This window comes from Chelonus insularis, unplaced genomic scaffold, assembly GCF_013357705.1.
Source record: "Chelonus insularis isolate UGA/USDA-ARS -01 unplaced genomic scaffold, ASM1335770v1 contig_71_pilon, whole genome shotgun sequence".
NCBI classification, from domain to species: domain Eukaryota; kingdom Metazoa; phylum Arthropoda; class Insecta; order Hymenoptera; family Braconidae; genus Chelonus; species Chelonus insularis.
In genome coordinates, this window is record NW_023276721.1 from 702,359 (window position 1) to 726,873 (window position 24,515).

A 24,515-nucleotide genomic window follows, 5' to 3' on the forward strand; every position below is an offset into this window, starting at 1 on the left:
AGGTGTAATTTTGTCAAGTCTTTATAAGGGATAAATACACTGAGAAGGAAAATACAACTTGAATACATTTTATTGTTTTAATATTTTTTAACAACATTTGTTGTTTTTTAATAGTACCAATTTCTTTTTTTTTTTAAATTTACAATTGCTATTTGTTTCTATCAGAAAAAAGAAGATTTAGAACAAATATCAGTACCCTCCAGTGGTCTGGGTGCGACCTGAGAAGTCTACACAACTAACCTCTGAATGGAAAAAACGATGAAATTTAGCTTTTTCCAGATCTTTGATTCTGCAACAGAAATTACTGGACAGATTTTACTGACAACTTTACTTTATTAAAACTGGAAGCTTCAATAAGACTTCAGACATTTAAAGAGGCCTATAGAAATTCGAAGAAGTCTATACGATTCTACATATTTTAGTAGAACAATTTAAACATGGTTCTCTCGTAGAATAAAAATTTCTAAGAAGTATTTTTGTTACATCTGATCCAATTTTTTGTTTAAATATTTGTTATGTCCGGCCTATCATTTTAATTCTCTTTAATTTTCGTTCCTTCGAATAAATTACTTGACGAAACTTTGATTCTCTTGCAAAACACCCAAGTCTTTCACTCTTGATTTTTTTTTGTTGATTCCTTTTTTAGTTCACCGTCCCAGCTGACAAAGCTGCAGAGTTGAGTATTCGGGACCCAGATATCATACACGAGCCACGAAACATTGACGGATGTTTCACAACTTGATTTTTGCAACTCGAAGTGCAAACGGTGCACTGTTGCTCTATTTGCAGCAGTAGGAGCTCCTATCGAGGCTTTTCGTCAATGACCGTAGACTCGTCAAGACGGCCTGCGTACCGAGCGTCGCGTAATAATTTTCTTGTTAATAGAGAATACTTCTGATTCTCTACGTATCTCTGGAAGGCAAGTTTAACCTCCAGCGTATCGAGAGTCGTAACTCAAAGAGCAGAAAATGTGAAAAATCTTGGTGTCGAAATTAACTTATAATTAAATATCAATAATAAATTCCTTATCGAGCCCAAGTGCAAAGTGTCACATTGCGAACTCAATAAAATTAAAATAAATAAAGTGAATTGTTCATTCAGATTCTTACGAACAGTTAAATTGAAAATTGTCATAACTTCATAATGATCAAACCTCGAACTCTATTTATAAATTACAATTAATAAATCAAGTAAAAGAATATCTTACAAAAAAATAAATGCGTGTCTTCGAAAATAACCATCAGTGTCTCTTGATATTTGTCTACAATATTTCTGAACTTTCTGGCCCTTATTGAGAATCACCAAAGAAGGAGAGTGAGCATGATAGTTTTTTTTCCAAGTCCCCTTTTCATGGTAAGTATAAATTTTCTGTATTAAAGTCAGATCTTAATTATTTCCTTTTTTTCCTCCTTCCATATTTAATCCTTCGCACGATAAACTGCGTAGAACCGCCACTTCCAGTTAAGATCACAACGAATCCCTAAATCAAAATTAAATAAAGGAAACGACTTTTCGCACCCTGAAACCTACTGTTAGACCGAGCGCCCCCTTCACGAAAGCACGCTATCCTTCATCTCCAATTTTGGCTTTTTAAATAATTATCAATTTAAATTATTAAATTAAATAAACTCGAACATAACATATTCAATGGAATTCGTTAATTTCAAAAAAGATGAAGAAATCATAAACTAGAACATCTGAAGTCATACACGCTTATTCAGCATTTCTTAATCCACAGCAACTTTTGTGCTAGATTTCCCCTAAATTTCTTCAATTAATCGGCCTAATTAACTAATATAAAAACCGTCAAAAATCATCACTCTTTGGGTAATCAACAACCTAGACGGTGATTCACAAGTTTGATTTTCCCGCGCTCGCTGACCACATCGCGTTAGTAAGTTGAGAATTCTACTACGATTTTTCAGTTATCCTAACAAAGCGTTTGCTAACTTAGACCTCTCGGATCTGTTTTAAATCCGACATAGAATCCTCTCAGTCTATGTGCGTATTGAGACGCCTACCAAAAAGACTCAACTAAAATTAAACTAAACAAAAAATAGAATAATAAATCTCTTCTTGAGTTTTATTTCTTATTAATTTATAACTTATATTAAATTTGTAATTGTGTTTAAATAAAATCGAGTGAACGAAAGAGTATTTAGTGCGTCCATGTCTCCTTGAGAAAGCACCTCTATCTACCTTGGTTCAAGTTCGACACTGCTGTGCGGTAATTATTATAATAATTTACTTCATCACATTAACTGAGGCATAGGTTCTTGTAAGATAGGACTTCATTGTGACAATTCCTTCAAACTATTTAATTAATTCTTCAAATTAATTAATTATAAATATCTTCGGACATAACACTTATAAAATAAGTCTATTTTCTATTGAAACTTTACCAACGTCTTCCTATTGAAATGAATGAAATCCTATTGGTAATCCACCCAGGTCATTGACAAGTTGCGCTTGTAGTAGTATGCGTCCATTGTAACGCATCGGTCTACTAACAAGTTCTCCTTGCAACCTGTCAAGTTACGCTGTTCGTTTATCTGTCTCTATACAGGTTCTATTGCAGTCAGAATCCTTTCGTTCAAGATCTAAGTGAACAATTTGTAAAGAGTATGCAGACATGCAATAGGCCTGCAGTTATTAGGATTAGACAGATCACCACTTTTGGGGATCAGCACAATGCGCCCTTCAACGAGCCATTCAGAAATAGGCGTATCTCCTCATAGATATTCTGAGAAAATACGAGCCAGATGCTCGTAAGATGATGTCAATTTCTTCCACCAGAAGGTAGGAATTGTATCTGGCCCAGGGGCAGCCCAGTTCTTTGTGCCCCTTAAAGCATTGATGACCATTATCGATCTCATTTTGCTTGTGTCTTTCTCCTTTAGGATCAGTAATACGAATTCTCGGCGTATAAAGTCTGTGAGTATTTATGTGATCCATCACACTTTGAATATGAGAAACACCCTGTCGAGCCTTTTTTATCTCATTTGCAATCTGTTCGATGCGTCTTTTCAGGCTTAACTCAGGATTATTATTATTATTATTATTGCTACGACTATTATCATTTTACTAAATTATGTTTTTCTTATTGTTTTCAATGAAATCATTTCTCAATATGCTTTGTCTCTATAATTTACAATTATCTAACTGCGTCTATGCATTGATCTTTTAAAAACGTGTTTTTTTTTATTGATGCGATACGTACGGTACTGTTTGTACGTGCATCATGTCCCGATCTTCGATTTGTTGTTTTCGAGATATTTATAAAGAAAAAAAAATTTTTTCATTACCAAAAAAAGCACATTCTGTCATGTAGTCACAAATTCATACTAATGACTGCTGTCACTGCAAACAACTTGATGAATAAAGTCAGTTAGCGTTTAACGGATATTCATTTTCCAACGTATATTGTCTGGACTTATGATACTTATGTCTAGATCACTGGATGGAAAGTAAAATTTTCATTTAAATTTTTAGTAATCACTGTTCGAATTACTTTTTGTCAAAACACATTTGCTTTCATGAATATAATAATAGAAAAGTTGTGTTTACACAGAAAATGTTTGCACTCTGTACCCATAATTCAATTTGCTAATTCTTTACACAAAATATGTATTTCATATATTCCTATTACAAACAATATGGCCTTAATGATTTGCAATGAACATGTACGGGAAAGAATAGCTACGTGTCAATTACAAGTTTATGGTTTTTTCTTCGTGTAATTGTTGAAAAGATTTCTATACTTATTGTCTCATATCGTTACGAAAATTGTCAGGTTTTTATTTCATTTTCAGTAAACGTTTCAGTGCCTTTGATTCTTTATTATTTATGAAATAGTTCAATTATGACTGTGGATGTATCCTACCTCTCGTATACGAACTTCTTGCACGTACGTAAATTATTATTCCGGACACTTTTACCGGATCATTTAACAGAATAATGACTTGATATATACTTACGGATGCTTGCTGCTGCATGTCGATGTTTTGCGTAGAAACTGAGCAAATTCACATCGTTTTGAATGTCAGCTGGACGTAAATCCGAAACTTTGTAATATGGTCGTCTACGCGAAATCGGTTTCCCAGCACTGTACGTTATCGCAGCGAGATTTCCATTTCCAAGATGACGATGTTCCGGTGATCCATACCAACTATCAGTTTTCTCTTCTTTTGTATTTTTCCGGGCTGTTAATATACGTCGGATATAATCATCACTCCGCAGACGTTCAGGCACGATGGCTTCTACAAAATCACTATAAATTTTCATTTAACAACGAACGTTATTTACAATCTTAAATACTACAAATATCGTAAACTATGTGCCAAACTTTGAAACAACATCGATAGTTTGTCTACGTATCAGCTGTCCGATTGTTACAAGTCATTTTTAACAAATATCTTTTCTGTATCGTCCCAATTTAATGATAATATCTTTCGTTCGATTTTAAGAATCTATTTTCAATCATTTATAGCAATAACAATTTTCTACTCGATACGAACAATATAGAATCATTCAGAGATAAAGGGATTGTTATTTATAATAATATTTTATCAATATCAACTCAATACATAAATATTCGAAATAATTTAATAAACAGAAACTCTAATTATTAAGAATGAACTCACAAGTATTAAAGAAGTTGCAATCTAGCAGCAAGTTAGTTTAAGCATGCAATCCTTACTTCATAGAACGAAACCGAATTCACCTTGCTTTTAGCTAAAACGAGTTTATGCTGAGTAGTTTTCGACCCGAAATATTAATCACTATAACTGAAAAATTATGATGTTTTCATCCGTTTTTAAGCAACTGGACATCGTCCCGGAACTGCTGTTGCACTAGTATTAAGAGAAAGCTAGATCAATAGAAAATTTCTTCCTTAATTGACTGAATTACAAGAGAGGGATATACACATATAAATCTAATTAATTGTTGAAATTTACTCTTAGTTTATTAAACGATTCTTTGCTAGGTGAATTGTTGAACCATTATATTCCGTTTTAATACTCTTTCTAAAATTTCTAATAACTTCTATTTTTCAGTTTTTCATTGTAAGTATCAAAAAATATTTGTTATAGTAAGTCAACTGAGATAATTTTTTATTAATTATTATGTAGGGAATTCACCATGAGGTCTATCCTCAATTTAAACGAACATCTAATCTGGAAGTTGTCTGCCGTATTGAGATCAATCAATTATCGACATCTGGCATGCACTAATCAATAGCTTTTATATTAATTAAAAATCTTTTCATATTTTGACCAGTACAACTTCTATCGAACATAATTCATTTATTCCTTTTTAACTTCCCACTAAAAAGTTATTAAAATTGGGTCAACTGGTGAAATTTGAATTTTCATCATATCTCCACGTTTCATGACATTTGCGAGCATACTGACCAATTTTTAGAATGTGTATGTGTACGTACGTCAGCATTTTTTTGTTTTCGATATCTCAAGAACGGATTAAGATAATAACTTCAACCAAAGTTTATCCGAAAGATATTATTATAAAGAAAATCCGAGTGAAATTCGAACAAATTCGGTTCAAGCGTTTTTTTTTTATATAAAAAAAAACTAATAATAAATAAATGAAAAGATTAACTGTTGAAAATACTTTTAAGCGAAAGAATAACAATTTTTTCCGAAAATGAAGTCATTAGTGACTAGAGATTATTATTCACAACTGAATATGACTTTCACTAATGACATATTGCTTGTAGCAATATAAATTTGTAATGAACAATGAATATTGAATATTATTTATGACAAGATATGACTTTCCATAATTACACATTGTTTATTACAATATAAATTTTTTATAAACAATTACTAATGGGAAGTTCGTCGTATTAGTACAGACAAAGTGTGCTCAGACCTATTTTTTTGTACTGTTTCAAAAACACGTGTTTTCATAAGTAATCTTTAGCAAAAAATTAATATTCTATCATTTAAGTGACAAACCTGATCATCGCTTTGGAGATTTATAACTTCTGAACACGCTTATGATCTTTGTGATGCATTGTACGGACGGATTATTGCCACATACACAATGTAATCTACGAGTCTGACTACACGGAGAAGAAATTCCAACAAAAATTACGGTTCTTTCACTGTAGTCTTGTTGCAAGTAACAAATCTTAGGAAAATTTAAACTTTAGCAGTACAATAATTAAGATGTTTTCAACAATTTTCAATAAATGTTGAGAGAATTTTTGATAAACACAACCGTAAAAATTTCAGAACCTATAAAATTTATTAGCGCATGTTACAAAAACTGAAAATTTTAGACGCAAAATTAACGTAAAAACTTTAGTAACTTTCACAGTTCTTGCTGTAACATTATTTTTCCTTGTTTCTCGATGATGACTGAAAGCTTTGATTTTAAAATGAAAATTAACCCATAAACAATTTAGTTAAAGTTCCGTGAGTCAAGGTTTTTTTTTTTGAAATTTTATTCTGAAAGAAAATTCGTACGCCAATTTACCTTATCTATCATATTTATCGAGATTTCGATGTAATCTCAAATTTTTAAGTTTAATACATAAATCTAATGTGTGAGAGAAGAACAGACTTATGTATGAATACAGTCGGTGACGCCGGGCATTTGTGATGCGTGGTGTATGCAGGCGTTTAAGCGCATGCGCCAATTCATAGACATTATACTGTCAACCCATAGGTATACGTGAATATGAAGATATTATTCTTTGTATTGTGCGGACCTCATGCGTCACGAATCGTGTTTATTTCAAGTGCATTGTTTCAATAGTGATTATTCAAATCAATTCGTTTTTCTACAACGATTGTAAGTATATATTTTCAACATTTTTTTTTTTTTTAAGAAAATATTAACGTTTATATGGTGTCGAAAAATTGAAACTGATTTTATTACGTAGCAGAGTGTTCAATTTACACCAGCATTAACCTGATGTTTTGACGACATCTCGATTACTTGTTTATTTTATTTTTTGACCTGTCTGAATTTGTTTCTCATGAATTTAATATTTAATTCCTATATTATAAATTGACGGTTCAATTATAAATTGATATCTAATTCTAATCCTGATGTTTAGTGAATTTTTCTTCTACGTAATGATACTGTCATTTTTGTGTAAATTGGTTTGTTTTCTGATGTCATTGATTTCGTTTTTTTTCTAAACTTATTTGCTTAATAAAGTGATCGAAAATTTTTTTTTCTGTTCAGTCACAAAGATGTGGTCATTTAGAAAAAATTTGGAAAGAAGAGCAGTCGACTGTAAGTTTTGATTTTGAACGTCATAGATTCGGTGAATGATTAGAAGAACGCCACTCCTTCCAAAGTAGAAAAGTAAAATTCTTAATCCTATGCTTTCGATGAAAAAAATTTTTTGACTTGGTACTTGAAATCGAGTAATGATTTTAGTACCATTACCAATTAACTGATATCCAAGATACCTAAAGGTTTTTTAGTTCACCTATCGACATAATAGTCCAGTCAAATTAGACCTAAAATGGGAACTTTTCAACCTCAGTCAAACTTGGCTGGAATATTCCTAGACATGCTAGATTTGAATAGGAATAGTTTTAGGGGGTTGCAAACCCAGCTTCAGGGTGAAAAAGGGTCAAAATTGCTCCAAACCCCCTTTTTTCGCGTTTTTAGCGAAAACTATAATAGATATCAAAAAATATTTTCGACAAAAATTGTAGATAATGTGAAAACAGTTAGATCCAGGCAAATCACGCAGACAAATCTATCGTTATTTGAACAGGTGATTCATCAGTTTTGTGTACTTTACTCAACGTTTATATTAAAATGAGTACTCAGAGATCTCTAACAAGGTCAGACATATAGACGAACAACCAAAGACAGTCAAATCAGTTCTTGTGGTTTAGGAGACCTAAAAAATTACACTAATGAACATTATCCAGCAAAATTTCTAAATTAAAATAGTTTGCATAATGCAATTATGCATGGATTACATTTATAAATTACAAAAATTTGTTTAAATAGTGCAATCATCATTTGTATTTGGCAGCCAATAGTTTTATAATAAAGTTAATTGTTTTTTTTAAGTTGACTACAATTGCATGACTCAAGCTATTTTAACTTAGAAATTCTTCAAATTCAATTCTCTACAAACAAAAGTATCATATTCTTCCTATCTAACACCGTTCTTGCTACGTAAACGGTGAAAGGGAAAAAACGCATGTTGCAAATCTTTTTCTCCTTGGAAAACAATGACAATGTATCTCCCAAATCATCAATGACTCTCCTTCTTTGATCCTCAACCCTCCTGAAGCCGAAACTTCATGTGCTAATGTCATCCTGTCCTCCAAGTTACTAATAACACACTCAGTTTTCCCCAATGAGTTTCACATATGATCCGATTAATTTTTTATAAAATGATAATCAAAAGAATTAAAGCAAAGCCGAGAGGTAAGCACGAGTTTGTATCTCGTGGACTATTTCGATTATTTGAATGAGGAGCAGTCTGAAAAGTAGTGCTCAGGACTCTGACACTGATCACAAGGATAAGCAGCTTTCGTCTTAGTGTGTAGAAATACTTGAGGTATGTGTTGCATTTCTTAAGTTTCTTAATTTCTCAGGTTTCTCCGAGTTTGGAGTTTAATCGCTTGAGTAGTCTAAAAATTAGAGGGTTGTTCAACACGAGAGAAAATGAGTCGTGCTTTTTTGTAAGACCACTCTGATTTTAGAGAGCACAGAAGAGGCTTATTAGTACTACGCTAAACAGAGATTTTTGGAGTTATGAATAATCACAATAACTTTCACGAAAACTGGGATAACTTGATCACTTCAATGATTACTGAGTGCAACTTAAACTGCACAGTGTACTTTTCATGAACGAGAACATGATTTAATTTACTAATACGCTCTCTGGTGATACTAAATCAATCACAAATTCGATTGACACACATAATAGTAACCCAGAAAATAATCAACTATTTGGTAGTACAAAGTCACTCAGCTTCGAGAATTCTCGAACATACTGAAGAGAATTCGTAACATACTGAAAAGTGTGTGCGAGCATGGTTCAAGACCCCGGAAGATGATCAAGCGAAGGATCTCTCAAGTACTATAATAAATCCAAGTGTCACTGGGCACAATAATGCATAAACATGTCCACAACGTTGTTTGCATTAAAACTGAAGTTGTCTGGAAGTATCTAAGCATTAACTGAAGTAAATAAAATAAAACTAAAATTGAACTTAACATGAATTGTCTAAAGATCACAAAAATATACCGTTTAACCGACAGTTCCAGGTCGTAAAAAAAGGATATGTACGCTTATGAATGAATAAAATAGTTTAATTAGCGTAGATGAGTTAGCAGAAGAGACATTGATTTATCTAATTATTTGATGGGGAGAAAAATGTCAGGCCGTCGATAGAATACCCCTAACCGAGTCAGAACACAATAGAACTTAAGAGTGAATGGAATTTAGTTATGTTAGTATGTTAAGTAATTTTTCATTTATAACGTATTAAATATTGAACAATTGGATTTTCAGAAGACAAAATTCAATGGTCTAGCAAATAATTAAATATAAATCCACACGTGGTAAAACAAAATTTTTGTTCGTTAATTTCAATAAAATTTAGTTGTACCTTGCTGATGGTCGTGGAACATAAACATGGATGCGACGTAGAATAGAATCAGCTCTAGCCCGTATTTCTCTCGCTTCATCATCAAATATCTGCAGATAAAAAAGCATGTAGTTAATGAAATTTTTTTTTAGTTTTGATAAAAAATAGATTATTTTTCAAACTATCATACACGGCAATACACATTTATTTTACTTTAAGTTTCCAATCATTTGCCTTTACAGTAAACTGACAGAATTTTAAACGTAACTCTACATAGCATTACCTCAATCACTTATTAACGTGACGAGATAATTTTTAATATGAAACTAATTATGAGCATTAGCTTTCATTTAAATTAAAAGCAAGATTTATCCATTGAGTAGTCATCAAAATACAGATTAGGCCACGCCTCTAAATTCATTTCTCATGTATTTTAATTCAGTTTCTAGTCATTTCTTTATCAGTCTCATCTGAATGTCATCTCAAGCGGACCTTTCTCTCGTGGTCACAATCATTCTAAGAAGTATACGAGTATACTTCCAATGTATTAATTAAATGAATGAATGGCTTATTGTCCGTTTTAAGTTAATATTCAATAAAAATACCTCTATTAAATAAATTCGAATACTTTACATGAATCACGTTTTATTTATTTATTTAAACATTTACATAGGTCCAACGGCAGAACCAGACTAGGGCCACAGATAGGTTTTCAACTGTCGATAATACATTTAATTGTCATAATTGAATAAAGTGTTTTCAAATTCACGTTATGTAGTTAGTAACCTTTTTTCTTCACTGTAAGAAAAAATTTCCCGTTAGATGAACTCGAATGTTCTATGGATCTCGTTTTTGGATATAGTTCTGTTTTTGGGACGCAATCAAAAATAAATTAATTGTGCTTAGATACACTAATATTGTGAATAAATTTATTTAGGCTGTATAAAGAACGGCAGAAAGCAAGGAAGGAGACACGTTTGCAGATACAGGCACGATTTGAAGCAAATTATATTGAGTAATGAAATAGTTTAACTGGTAGAGCGAAATCATCCTGGGCAAGTTGTGGAGTATTTCATATGCGTTTAATCAGTGAAAAATGGAGATACCCCCCGGAAAAATCTTTACCTCCGTTTTCAATTGTTTATGAAAAATTTAATTGTAATAAACAGAAGAAAACAAATATCTTGCATACGATCACACTTTTCGTAACGCTTTTGTTATGCTTTTGTCGGCTTACTCCCTATGTCAAGCGTGCGTAAAGAAGTCTTACTTCAAAAATATGCGATGAAAGAAATTTCAGTTCCATTGTAAAACTTAATATACGATGGTTTGTTACAAAAACTATTTTATAAAAAAGAGAGTTTGTTTCAAGTCATGGAACATTGTTTGTAGCTATTTTCAGTAGAAGAGACAATATCCAGATTGATGAACTCGGATTTATTGCAGATATTTCGATTGTTTATGACAAATATACTTAGTATGACAAGTATACTTCTTATATACAGTAAGAGTCTGTTTCTATATATGCCACGTCGTAAGTAACTTTCTTTCAGTGAAGAAAAGAACATCATAGTAATAGGACTCGCATACATCGCATCGATTCTGTTTTAATTGTCCAGAACAGATCAATCAAGAATAACTGCTCGTTACTCACGCCATGTCACCCAACTTTCGCCCTCTTCCTCTTTTTGTCACTCTCTCTCACTCTGTCTATTATGTCACGTGATTAGCAGATATTCTAATGCACAAAACTTCATATTTCTCTCTTCCCCGCAATCTCATTTTCTCAATGAACCGAAGATTATATACAAATTATAATAAATGTTTATATTTTATCTAATTTTTAATATTTATAAAACTGCTGAAATTCATTGAATCATCATTAATTACGTATGCTAAATAGATTCAAGTTCGTAGATAATTTTTTTCATAGAATGCATGTGATGAAGCTGCACAATTTATTGTAACGTCAGGCAGGTGGTATGAGAATTTATTATAGTTTATTATAAGAGGTGACGATGTAAAATTATCGGTATGATAAATTTTATTGTAAATGTACATTTGCCTACATTCATGTTTATTTCCAATGAGCAATAACTTCTCAGAAGAATGAAATTTCTGAGTTTCGTTTGTTCCTTCGAAGCGTTTGGACGTGTTTATTTGGGCTCTCGGGCCCCTGTTTACCTTAGTTCGAGCATTCTCTAAGATATACGATTGGTGTAATATAATATTAACGTGCCAATTTTTTGGAGCTTACTGCTCCAACTAGTACTCTGCTACTCTCTTTCTTCTTTTTTGTGTATCTTAAGAAAAGGCTTTTGTCTACAGAGGATCCTACTTTGTTACTCTCTCACCATCTCAACTCCAACGTCAAAAACTTACTCCGATGCCGCTTCAACTGATCATTTTCCAACCAAAAGTCAAGCGATAATCTGCGACGACGTGGAAGGATTATTAAAGAGTATGCCAAAGCCATATCTAACCTTGTCTCGCCTTCGTCCATCAAGTTCATCTTTAGAATCTCCAACAATAGAATCTGTGTTTACCTATCGTCTTCTCAAATCGCTAATCAGCTCACCACGACTCACAAGCAACTCGTCATCTCCAACAATGTGATTAAAATGAGGCCTCTCATCTCTTCTCATAAGAGAATAATCATCTCAAACGTGCCTCTCATCGTTTCACACAGTTTTTTGGAAAACCTTTTTCAAAAAAATCACATACACCTAACGTCGTCAATTTCGTTCATTAGAGCTGGACTGAACGATGCAGGATTTACACATATACTTAGCTTCCGCTAATAAATTACGACAACACAAATTATTGGATTTATTTCTCTCTAGATGAGGCGCTGGAACCTATTAAAAACATTATAGATACCAATCAGTACAAGTACGAATTCACTTTCGACCAGTTCAAATCATATATCGAGCAAATTCAGGAAAAAAGCTGCATATATCCTATGTTCAACCACGAACTGATACACTTTAGCTGTTAACTTGAGAGAGCTATATCACTCACTGACAGCAAGGAGCATAAAGTATAGGTTCTTCAAGATTATCAACAGCCTCGACCCAGACAGAGCCACTACAGACGCCATCAGCATAACATCGAGTCTCTCTAGTTCCAGTAATGACAATTTAAGGTAGTTTGGCATTGGCAGCACTCACAGTTGACTACCCCTTTTTTAAATTTTTTCTGAAAGATCATACCTCCATGAGTTGAGAGAGAAAAAAAGATATTTTTCTACTTCTTCTACTTTCTACTTGTTGTTTAGGAGATATAATTATTTAAAGTTATGCAAAAATACATGGGCCCTTATGACTGTCCTTATTCAATTTCACCGGAAATTGATGGTTTATAAAAAATTGGCACAGTTGACCCACAGTAAAAAACATCTTAACATAAAGAATAGTACTTGAAATAGTTGAATAGTTTTTTATTTTTGCTGTTGATTAGTTTTTTTATAATATCTTTTAGTTCCACAACATTGCTTATTAATCGAACCCAATCTACTTTGAATAATGTCAATAATTCTTGTAATATTTGGCAATCAACCAATGCATCATGAGCGTTCTTAATAACATTGCTCCATGCTTCGTCAACTAAATATATTTTTGCAAGCTCATCAAGCTTTTGTATCTTTCCTTGACTTATTAAAGGAGTGGAATCGATGAAACCATATACAAGCTGCTGAAAATCTGAGAACATATTTATATTTGATAGCCATCGAATGATTCTTGGTGCATCAAGTCTTATGACGTTGTGTCTAACTAAAAAAGCTCTTGGACCACAAGCTTCTAAGAACTTTAAGAATTCTTTGGCAACTGTAACTAGAGGAGTAGTTGTAACCACCACATTATTTTGACATCGATTTCCTTCAATTATTGTGAAACCATGAACTTCACTTGCTTTGTCATCAATATGCTCAAGAGGAAAAATATATTTAACAAAGTGATGATTATTACATATTGCTGCTATCTGAAGTATATCAGCTGATGCATAAAAACTTGTTGTTTCTAAATCTACCGTTACCATTGGACTTTCTGCTGTATAATTATCACCATCATCTACTTCTTCATGGATGTTAAAATTGCCTGACTGATAAGATATTCTTTCTTTTTTCTCTTGACAATAAGTTTTACGTTGTTTTTTCAATTTATTTTGACAACGTTTACGTTTGTAACTTACAGAATTCTGTATTAATGATTTATTCTCACGAAGTGTGTTTCTTCTTGATAAATATTTTTTCATGTTATCGCCTGCTTCTAAACCAACTGCAGAAAAAACTTCATTCATATAAGAAGCACCTAGATTTTTTAAACAAACAGCTGCTAAAGTTCGATATTCACATGAATTTGTCTCTGCATAGTGTCAACTTTTCGGATATTTCATTGCAACCATGTGATTGAATGCTTCATTGGGTTGTGGTGAACCACCGTGAGCAATACGAGTTATTCGTTTGCTGAAATTTTCAAGACACTTCTTCAGAGCTTGTTTTAGATTATTATTTTGTAGTGGTTCCCCGTTTGGTAAATTTTTATATACATACTGAGGATTATCTCCGATTTTACACCAATCTCCACAGTTCTTGTGCTCACTATAAACATGATTGACGATATTTAATAAATCTTTTTGAGTATCTCCAGAGTTATGCCGGTTTTGATCCAATGCATAGTTGAAACATTTCTTCAAATAAGGTATAACAGGACCATTTAGTTCTTTGTAAGTTGAATTGAGTTTATATACATCAGACCCAAACTTCTTTCGAACATGGTTTGCATCGGATAATGTCAGTATGTTATGAGATGCCTGTCTTTGTACTGCTGAATAAGTACAAGCATCATCGTTACCACTGAATGTTCCAACTTAAACCCTGGCTTCCTTAAATAAATCATTTTTTAGCATTAACCGTACACCCATAGCAGCTTCCATAGCTTTTGAACTGCCAGACCAATTACCACAGCATTCATGATCAGATTGATCATGTCCTCGTGCACTCATACCACAACCAGTGGTACATGCATCTGCAGCAAAAATCTTCGTGGATGAGGAGGTGGAACATCCATGCATTCAAAAAACCTTATCAACGAGTCATGACCAAATCCTGCATCAATGCATGCTACAAAAAATATAAGAATTATGTTTCAAATCGGTAATATTAGTTACAATATGTGATCTACTTAGGGCTGCGCGACAATTGATGTCGAAAAGTGTCTTTGAACTTTTTTTCCCGGAAACCCTTCTTGATATACATATGTTATTGATAAAAAGACAATCATTACATTTAATTTTGTAAGTTGATACCAAACCAAACTTAAATTCTTCCTGTATAAAATTCAAAGAAAAAGGATTGTCACATTTTTTACATTCAATTTGACTAGCAAGAAAAGCAATGTCTATCAAACGGTTTCCCCGTATACAACACTTTGCACTGCCATCACTTGTTTTCTTATTTTTGTTTCACTTTGATAAATTCTCTACACCTTTTTCAATTGTTTTCAATTGAGATTGTGTTATAAACCGTCTGTTTCTTCTTACTAGCTTCATAATTTTCAGCAAAAATATGTTAGAAATGTCAAATAATTTTTATATTTTTGCAATTACAAATCTTAGAACACTTTTAATAATAATTTTATATATAAATATTGTTTGAGAGCTCACGTGTTTACCTATTCACAACGTTTTGAAAACCAGCGTTAGTTGGCATGTATTCTAAGTTTACGTTATGTACCAACTTAAAAAATTTCACGACAGTTGGTATTGCCTTCGTACTAGTCATAGTCCAGTCATATTAGATTTTAAATCGTGAAATCTTGAAATGGACAAAATTTTAATAGACTATTTGTAGGGGATGTAGAATTAGTTTCCCCTAAAAAAAAGTGAGCTCCGACACCGGGAAAGGGTTGAAATCACCCTTTAAACGCTTTTTTATGCATTTTTTCATGTTTGTTCTTATTTTTTTCGAGAACTATAATAAATATGAAAAAATATTTTAAACAAAAGTTGTAGCGGCTACAATTTTACATAAAAAAGTCCGCATCTTCGCAACCTTACCTGTAACAGGTAAAAAGTTATTGACCTCTAAAGGTTGGAAAAATTCGAAACAATGAAAATATTGAACACCCTTTCGGCACGATACTGCTGTGAGAGAAACAAAGCGATATGTCAGCGCTTGTCACACTCATTGCGAGTATTTTATCATAATAAACGTGCCTAAACGAAACACAACGTAAACAAAACCCATGGGATAGACAAGGAGGGTTATGTTTATGTATTCAAAATGCATGCTACCCGTATTTTGCCATTAAATGTGTTGTGCCACCCTTCTACTGAATTGTTGGATCGAATCTCATCAGAGAATACAGCATTATAGCAATTCCATAAGTGTAATGCAAAGTAAGGCTTTAATCTTTTTCTTCCACTACGTGACAAAACTCTAATCCAAGTTCTTTCATAATAATCTAACAGAGGACGCAATTCAACTTCATGATCGACATAATATTTAGTTTCTACGAGCTTACTATAAGCATTACATACATCATTTACTGGAATAAATGGCAAAGCTATCAGCATACGTATTTTTAACGCAAAACGTACATCACAATTATATAAACGTTGCATCTTTAATGACTGCATATGTCGCCAAATACACTGACTATAATGAAATAGACAGCCAGAAACTTCAGCTCCAGGAAAAATAGCTTGGAATGCATTAATAAATGCAACTTCATAGTCGATCATTAAACGGTCAGGTTGCAATGTAGGTACAGCAGTCTTTAATACCGTTAATGCCTCAATATATGTCTGTTCTGACTTATCAAGCAATAACATGTACACTAATGAAAGCATTCGCCCATTTTTCGAGGCATATAATGTGTAAAATTGTTTGAATATTAACGGTACAGACGAGACCGTACCATCCCCAGCCTATTGCTCACACTTTGACAGATATTTTAAATTAAATGCAGTGGTAAAAATTAGAATACGATTCCTTTTGTTACTACCATCATAAAATAATATATTGACGCCTTTTTCGGTAGTACAATATTCTTCAGGAATTATTAACTCTTTACAAGATCGTGGTTCATGAAAGATGATTTCTTCATTCTTACGTTGACATTGAACACTACGCACCATTGACACCATTTTAGGCAAACGAGCAGTAACAGGTAATGAAACATCAGCTACTACTTTTCCAATAACAAGTCCTAGAGGATCATCACATTGTCGACCACGTTTACGTATTTTATTTTGTACTTTCTTGGCCTCAACGAATGATAAATCAGCTGGGTATTCATGATCTGGTAACACACCTATAACCTTACATATATGGATAAATTATACAATTACCAATAAATAAACAAAACCAATTAAATAGAAAATAAAAATAAAGAACTAACCGGTACGTTTCTCTGAATCTGTATGAACAATACATTTGCAAGCTACTTCTGTAAAATAACAAATGCAACGCCATGTGATACTTGTTTTGTTAACACTTTTACGTGAAAATAAATATCCATCTAAAAATAACAGTCTTTGCTTTTTTTGAGACATCACAAATTTTAAGGTCATTATTAAATATTAAATTATAATTATTTATTATAACGATCAATGTTAATCACTCATTGACTACTAATTAATTCATTACTCAAATACTCTCAATACAATTGTCACAAGCTACCATACTATACTTATAACAAAAATGTGTGAATTCACTTACATATATTACTGTAAGATGTCGCCACTAGTAAATAATCGCTTTTTACCGACATCAAACAAAACAGATTACATATTGAGGTAGAATTTTTTAATTTGTAATCTATTTTTGTGGTAAATAATTTTAATATGTACTCTTTCTTCTCTTTCCGGTTATTTTGTTATACGATTATTTTGTCATTCAGTTATTTTATCCACGGATATTTAGCCATGGATATTTTCCGCGGATATCTAAGCGCGGCACCGCGTACGACAGAGCTTGAATCGCATATCCTCAAGGTAGCTGACATCTTTGTTTGCGTCGAGTCCTGGCTATCACCTGATGACGTCATCAAGTTCCCAGGCTTCACCACTTTCAGTCAGGACAGAATTCACTCAAGAGGAGGGGGCATTCTGGTACTACTTCGTAAGTCTCTGGCGTTCAGTGAAATAAATAGCATTCAATCTATCTGTCCTTCTGTTGAAATCTGCAGTCTCAGTATTACTAACTTGCAACCTGCTGTAGACATAATAATTTGTTACAGAACTCCCGGTTTCACTCTTTCCCAAGGTCATTGGGACCAGATAATTAATACAATCGATTCAAATAAGTGTACTATCCTTCTCGGTGATTTTAATTCACATAACCAAAGGTGGAACTGCCGTGACACTGACACTAATGGTGTACAGCTCGCGCATAGTCTAGACAACAGTAATTTATTTCTTCTTAATGATAATTCTATAACTAGAGTCGGTTCTAATGTAATTACTAAATCTAACATCGATCTAGCCTTCGCTACATGTAATCTCGTCGATAAAATTGATATAAAAGTAGGGGATGAAACCTGGGGTTCTGACCACTTTCCCTTGTTCTTGAAATTAAACGTTGGCGAAGCACTCTATAAGAAAAAAACCGTTAAGCTTAAATCAGTCAACACAGATTGGAGCAAGTTTGTTAAGCTTCTCGGTGACAACTATTCCCAGTTTCTGAGCTCTGATTTCGATAATTTATCTGCCGTTAATAAATACCAATTTTTCCTTGATTTAATAACTGAAGCTGTAAGGTCCTCTATTTCACGTAATAGGCATTTCAAATCTAAAAAAATTAATAACCCTGTCTACTGGTGGGAGTCTGACTGTAGTCGTGTCAAGCGCTTGAGAAGAGCGGCCTTCAGAAGGTGGGAATTTACCAACGAGTGCAGAGATTATCTCGTATAGGCGCACTTTGACTTTGCTGAATTCGATGCTGCTCTTGACCTTAAAAATAGCTTTTCTGCTCCAGGTATTGACGGCATTGACTTCGAGGTCCTCCAAAGCATGCAAGTCAACTTCCAATTAATATTATTGTATATCTTTCATGAAATGCATGAAACTTCCTGCTATCCTGATGCCTGGAAAAAAGTCTTTATCCACTTCATAGATAAACCTAATAACGCCGGGGTTAGACCCATAATGTTGACCTCTTGCGTATGCAAACTCTATGAAACCTTAGTCAAAAATAGATTACAATGGTGGGTTGAACACAATAACCTCCTTCTACAAAGTCAATCAGGGTTCAGAACTGGTCGGTCTTGCTATGATAATCTCGTTAATCTTGAACTCACGGTAGAACGTGTCTTTATGGACTCCAAGGAAGTTCTAGCTACTTTCTTGGATGTCCGTAGAGCCTTTGATAACGTAAATTGTGATATACTTCTCTCCAAACTTGCCTTAATAGGTGTTCTGTTAAGAATGATCAAGTTCATAAAACATTTGACTCATGAGAGATTTGCTCTTTCTCAAGAAAATGAAAATTTATTTCACACAATAAATGAAGGCGTACCACAAGGTAGGGTGCTCAGTCCCGTTTTGTATTTACTGTATGTTGCAGATAAAAATAATGATATTCCCTCGAACGTCACAATTTCTCAATTCGCTGACGATATTGCTCTTTTTACTAGTGTCAAATCATCTAGCGAAGGCATCACTATCATGGAGCAATCAATTCAAACACTTAGCAACAATATAGGCAAGCTCGGACTCGAACTAGCTCCCCACAAATCTGTTTTTCTCCACTTTGATAAAAAAAAAAAAAATAGCACTAGCATTAGAATCGAAGACGTCATCGTAAAATCTAGCCATAATGCTCGTTTTTTGGGTACACAATTTGATCATGACCTGTCCTTTAATTCACACAGCCAAATCATTCTAAATAAATGCAATAAAGCCTTGAATATAGTCAAGTTTCTTTGTTGTACTTGGTGGGGGGCTGACCCTGAAATCTCATTAACTCTGTACAGAAGCTTTGTGCGGTCGCTGATTGAATATGGTAGCTTCATCCACCTTCTAGCAACGAGTCTCCACCTTCCATGCCATTAACTGATCTTTTTAAAGACTTTAAAAAGTCTTTCACGAATAACACTCGCGAAAAAATTAAAAAGATAATATGACTACGGGTAAGATATACTTCCGGGAGTTTTATAATGATGGTCCCAAACCGTGGTTCTTCCACAAAGGTCTCAACAGAGAGACAATAGTTATTATAAATAAATATAGAGCCAATCATTTAAACCTTGGGGTATCCCTTAAGCGCATAGGCATAGTCGATGACGATCTTTGCAAATGCAGCAAGAATGTAGAAGACTTGGATCACGTATTATGGCACTGCGATCTATACACCAGCCAGCGTAAAGTATATTTCAACGACTTTAAAAAACTTAAGCTTCACAATCAGCTTGATTTTCAAGCAATGCTCAAAAGGCCGAATATTTCCGCGTGTTTATGCATTGTCAAATACCTCGTGAATTGCAAACTGTATTTGTAAGCTATTCATCTAGCTTTGTAACATAATATTATATATTTCTATATTTTTCTATTTTGTATCTGTACATATGTATACTTCTTTTTGTATATTGGCATAGCCAAAATAAACCTGTATTCGTTTAAGGTGCTTAATAATAAAAAAAAAAAAAGAAATTAATTTCCTCTACATTAAATTTTGTTACGTCCTGTGTTTCATTTTGCCACCAGATGACGCTGAAGTATCGACTCAAAATGCAGGAAATATTTAAAGAATTCAAATAACAAGGTAACAATAAAAAAATGTAACAATAGTTTAGGGTTTTGATCGAAGTGTTCTGATTGACAGCTTAGAGTAATCTAAAAAAAAAATCGATTACGGCTCAATTTGGCAAAAATGGACTAAGAGTTATTAGAAAGATTATAGGCTACTTTGTATTTATTTAAATTACTTGGGAAATTTAATTTGTTATGCATCATATCTGAATTTTTTGAAATGGTAAATATTTTCGCTTACCAAAGAAAAGTTATTAACCAGATAACTCTTACTAGATTTTTCCTTTCACTGGAAATGGGTTACTAACTCTATTACATAGGTATGAAAGAACACTTTCTGTTTTTAGCAATTACACTTGTAATTAACAAGTGGAAAATCGCTCTATGCAATACATTCGACTTCTTTGAAAGGCAACTCTTTTCTTTTAGTATTTCAAAATGAGAAATGTAATTATTTAGAAAAACAATCAATCCTAGCTCTTATTTTGAACACATTATATTGTATTGTTCGAATTATAATAGAAATTGCAAACCCTCCAAGAGATATTTCGTTTATGCTGTTCAATAAAAAAATATTGTAAATAGTTCAACCTGAACTCAAAAATATACTATGGTAATTATTTAGAATTGGGGCTCCAGGCAAAAATCGCTCCAAAAAATTTTTTACTGCCTGGAAACTATTTTCTTAGGTAGAATTAGACAAATGAAGGTGGGAGAGACATGTTTCATGACGTTTCATCCAAAAAAACAGGATTTTCAAGTATAGGTATAGCTTGAATTCCAATAATACAGTGACGAAGAGGATAAAAGGTGTGAGGGGGGGGGGTGTTTAAAGGGCATTAATACTTTTATAATTTTTGAAAATGTTTATAGCGTTTTAACACCCCTCCCCCACCCTCTTGCCTTTTTTTGCTACGTTCTGAAATGTACGATCAACAATTTTAGAGACATTCAGTGATTTATCATATGTAAGTTCTACCATTTAATGTCTAAAATAATGGAAAAAAATGTTTCCCCCGCCTTAAATTCACTATTTGTACCCTCAGAAATAACCCCAAATGCATAAGAAATTTTTTAGAGCAATTTTCGCCTGGAGCCTCAATTCTAAATAATTACCTATACTATCATCATGTGCATACTAGTATATTCTCAAGAGCTTTTGAATTCTTTAAGTGTTTATTGACACATAAGCATTACTTAATTCTCTGCACTTTGCGTGCCAAACGCGCATTTATTGTAGTTTTAGCTGATGGATAAAATGAACGATAAATAATATCACTGACGATCATTCTTGTGTTTATCACTTCTCAAAGTCGCGATCGCGTCAGAATGTGGTACATTTTACATTTGTTACATGAATCACAGATACTGGTATTTTTTTATAAAATTGAAAGAGAATAAGGGCCGTGTACGGAAGAATTTTTTTTTCAAACAGTATGATAAAATATTCGAAGTTTTTGGATCGTACATTACTGAATAACTGGAGCAAAATATCAGTGATTAGCTATTACCCTAGTAGACCGCCCGGATGTAAGAATTTTTCATTAGACTAATGTACGTCTGTTTCTTTTCTGAGTCAGATTGCTATTTATTTCCGATATTGAAGTTCTTTCCAAAAATCTTACATCTGTTTGTTTCAGAAAAATGGTTGATACATACGTATAAGGCAAACTTGGACCATCATATAAAATGGCACTAAACATGAATACACTGGCTGCATAAAAGTTATTGACATTATTATAAGTGTTATAGCTAAAAGTTGAACGTTTTAATTGATGAACTTCTCTGCAATATTGACAACGCACAATTTTCAAGAATCATGTCCAGGAATTTTCTATCGATAAAAAACATTACAAAAATTGGCCAAGTCTAATGAAATTTTTTTCAAACTAACTAATTTTCAAAATCAAGTTAACATCGATTGTTTTATCTGCAAAATTACTTCTCTAATTATTTAAGAAAAACTTCACAGAGTTTTTTTTCCAATATTTATCGGAATTAAAAAAGAAATTGCTTAATTTTATAAATGACATAGAATTTCATATGATTTCAATTTTTTTTTCAGTTTTAAAATTCTCTTAGATAGTTATCCAAAAACAAAAATTTCATTATTAGCAGAGTCATTTGAAACGAGTACATGGCGCGAAGTTATACTGACATCCGAAGATTTTTCCATGAAAATTATTCAAAAATCATCTTTTTCGAATTTATATAATCATATTCAATCAACTTTTTTCTTGTTTTTTTCTTCAAGTTTGCGTCCTTATATTTTTTGTATGTACGGTCACATTTCATTGCTAATTACAGAGCAGATGTGATTTATCCTTCTTTCAGAAAAATATAAAGGAAGTTTTTTTTTAAATTTTCGAGTAATCGTTATAAATAATTGTCGAAAATACGAATTGCATGTAATTTTATTTCCTTATAAATAAATTATCATTTTTCCAAAAATAATGCCACTAAAAAATTTCCAATTATACTTCTCCTTGCAGGCATCTTTTAAATTGTTTACAAAAACCCAATAATTCAAAAAGATGGAGAAGTTTTAACTAAAAACTTTTATTCATTTTTCTCTGCTTATACTGATAGGGCTATTGCTAAAATTCTTATATTTTTTTTCTATATTTTTTAACCATTATTGTGTTATAGACAATCATTTTTGTACACATTTTTTTTTTTCAACGTTTTTCGAACGCTTCTGAACATTCCTCGATTTCTTCAATTTTTCTATGCAGAATTAGTAATTTTTTTCAACAATTTTTGATGATAAACATCAAAAAATCCACTCTTTGTTGAAATAATTTCTGTATTTTCAAAATTTAAGATACCATTTGCATTTGAATGAGATGAAACATTAGGAGCAATTTTAGTCGAGTCGTTTAAATAAGGGTTGTTTTCACTAATATTACATGGTACTTCATTAGAAATATCTTGGGTAGTCGAACACACTTTCAAAATCTTCGGAGGAGGTTCATCATTGTTGACATTAGTGTGAAATGTATTTTGATTTATAGAGTTTTCTATTAACGAACCTATTTTTCGTTTACTCGTTCGAATTCTGTAGACCGAGAAATTCAGCAATTTCTTTGTCACAAATCCCAAATATTAGGACTACCTTGAAAAATTCGAAAATGAAAAATACTTTGAATTTACTATAAATAATTACTTTTTTTGCAAATTTTATTCTCATTCATGATTATTTGAGAAATTAGCTATCAAGTTCTAAGTTTTATTTGTAAATATATGTAAATAGTTAGAAATTTCTACTCACTTTTAATCCTAAATATTTTTCATCGGGTGCTTCGTTTAGAAATTTGTTTATCTCGTCAGAACCGAAGTATGCGATCAAAAGAAGAAGAAATTCCTTTAGTTGGAAATAAATAATAATTCACTCACAGCTACTGCCGACTCAACACGCACGATCTCATGAGAAGCCGACAGTCGAAACACAAGACCGAGTACAGAGGAACAACATGGATGGCAAGTGAGCTATCCGACGCATGCGCGTATCGATCGTGACCCCTCTATTGAGTAACATTTGCACAGGCCCATAATTTAACAATTGATTTTGTTAAATCGAATAAAAAAGAATAAAATTTTTCGCTGTATCACTTCATTGTCGAGATATCGAAACTGAAACTTTTTAGTTTTAGTTTTAATCACTAATGGGAAGTTCGTCATATTCGCATAGACAAAGTGTGGTCAGACCTATTTTTTAAATAAGATTCGTAATTAATGGCAATTCTATAAAAATCGCCAATAAAAATAGTAAATTTAGTTAAAATCTAACGATAATACAAAAAACTTACAATGTTGTCCTTCGAGTTAAGGTATCTCGACACATAAGAAATACTAGTAGGCCGTATTTGATTCCGTATCCTTTGTAATTCAGCAGTAATCACACTAGGGCGAACTCGTGAATAGATCTTGATTGGTTGGGTATCAGTCGTGTTATGATAAATAGCTGGATGAGGTGTATGAATCACTGTAACGAGCTTCTTGTGAGCAATGTAGGGTAGATGATGGAATGTTTGTACCTGTATTTAATGAGTTCAATAAATCAATTACAAAACTTCATTTTATCCTCTATTTGCTTTTACCATATGATACATAAACATTAACCAAACAACAATGTAGCTCTTTTTTATTCGTAGATAATATGCA

General features: G+C 32.7%; 1 protein-coding gene across 4 annotated transcripts in view; it reads right to left on the reverse strand.

Annotated features, from left to right (window-relative positions):
- LOC118071093 (uncharacterized) overlaps positions 1-24,515 on the reverse strand; it is a 76,578-nt gene that overhangs the window by 13,487 nt on the left and 38,576 nt on the right. For 3 of the 4 annotated variants that reach the window (XM_035090051.1, XM_035090049.1, XM_035090050.1), the window contains exons 4-6: positions 24,161-24,388; positions 9,621-9,709; positions 3,978-4,270 (exon numbers count right to left, since the gene is read on the reverse strand). In XM_035090051.1, the coding sequence (XP_034945942.1) occupies positions 3,978-4,270; positions 9,621-9,709; positions 24,161-24,388 (610 nt within the window). The remainder of the gene's footprint in view (positions 1-3,977; positions 4,271-9,620; positions 9,710-24,160; positions 24,389-24,515) is intronic. The other variant, XM_035090052.1, reaches the window with a different exon arrangement.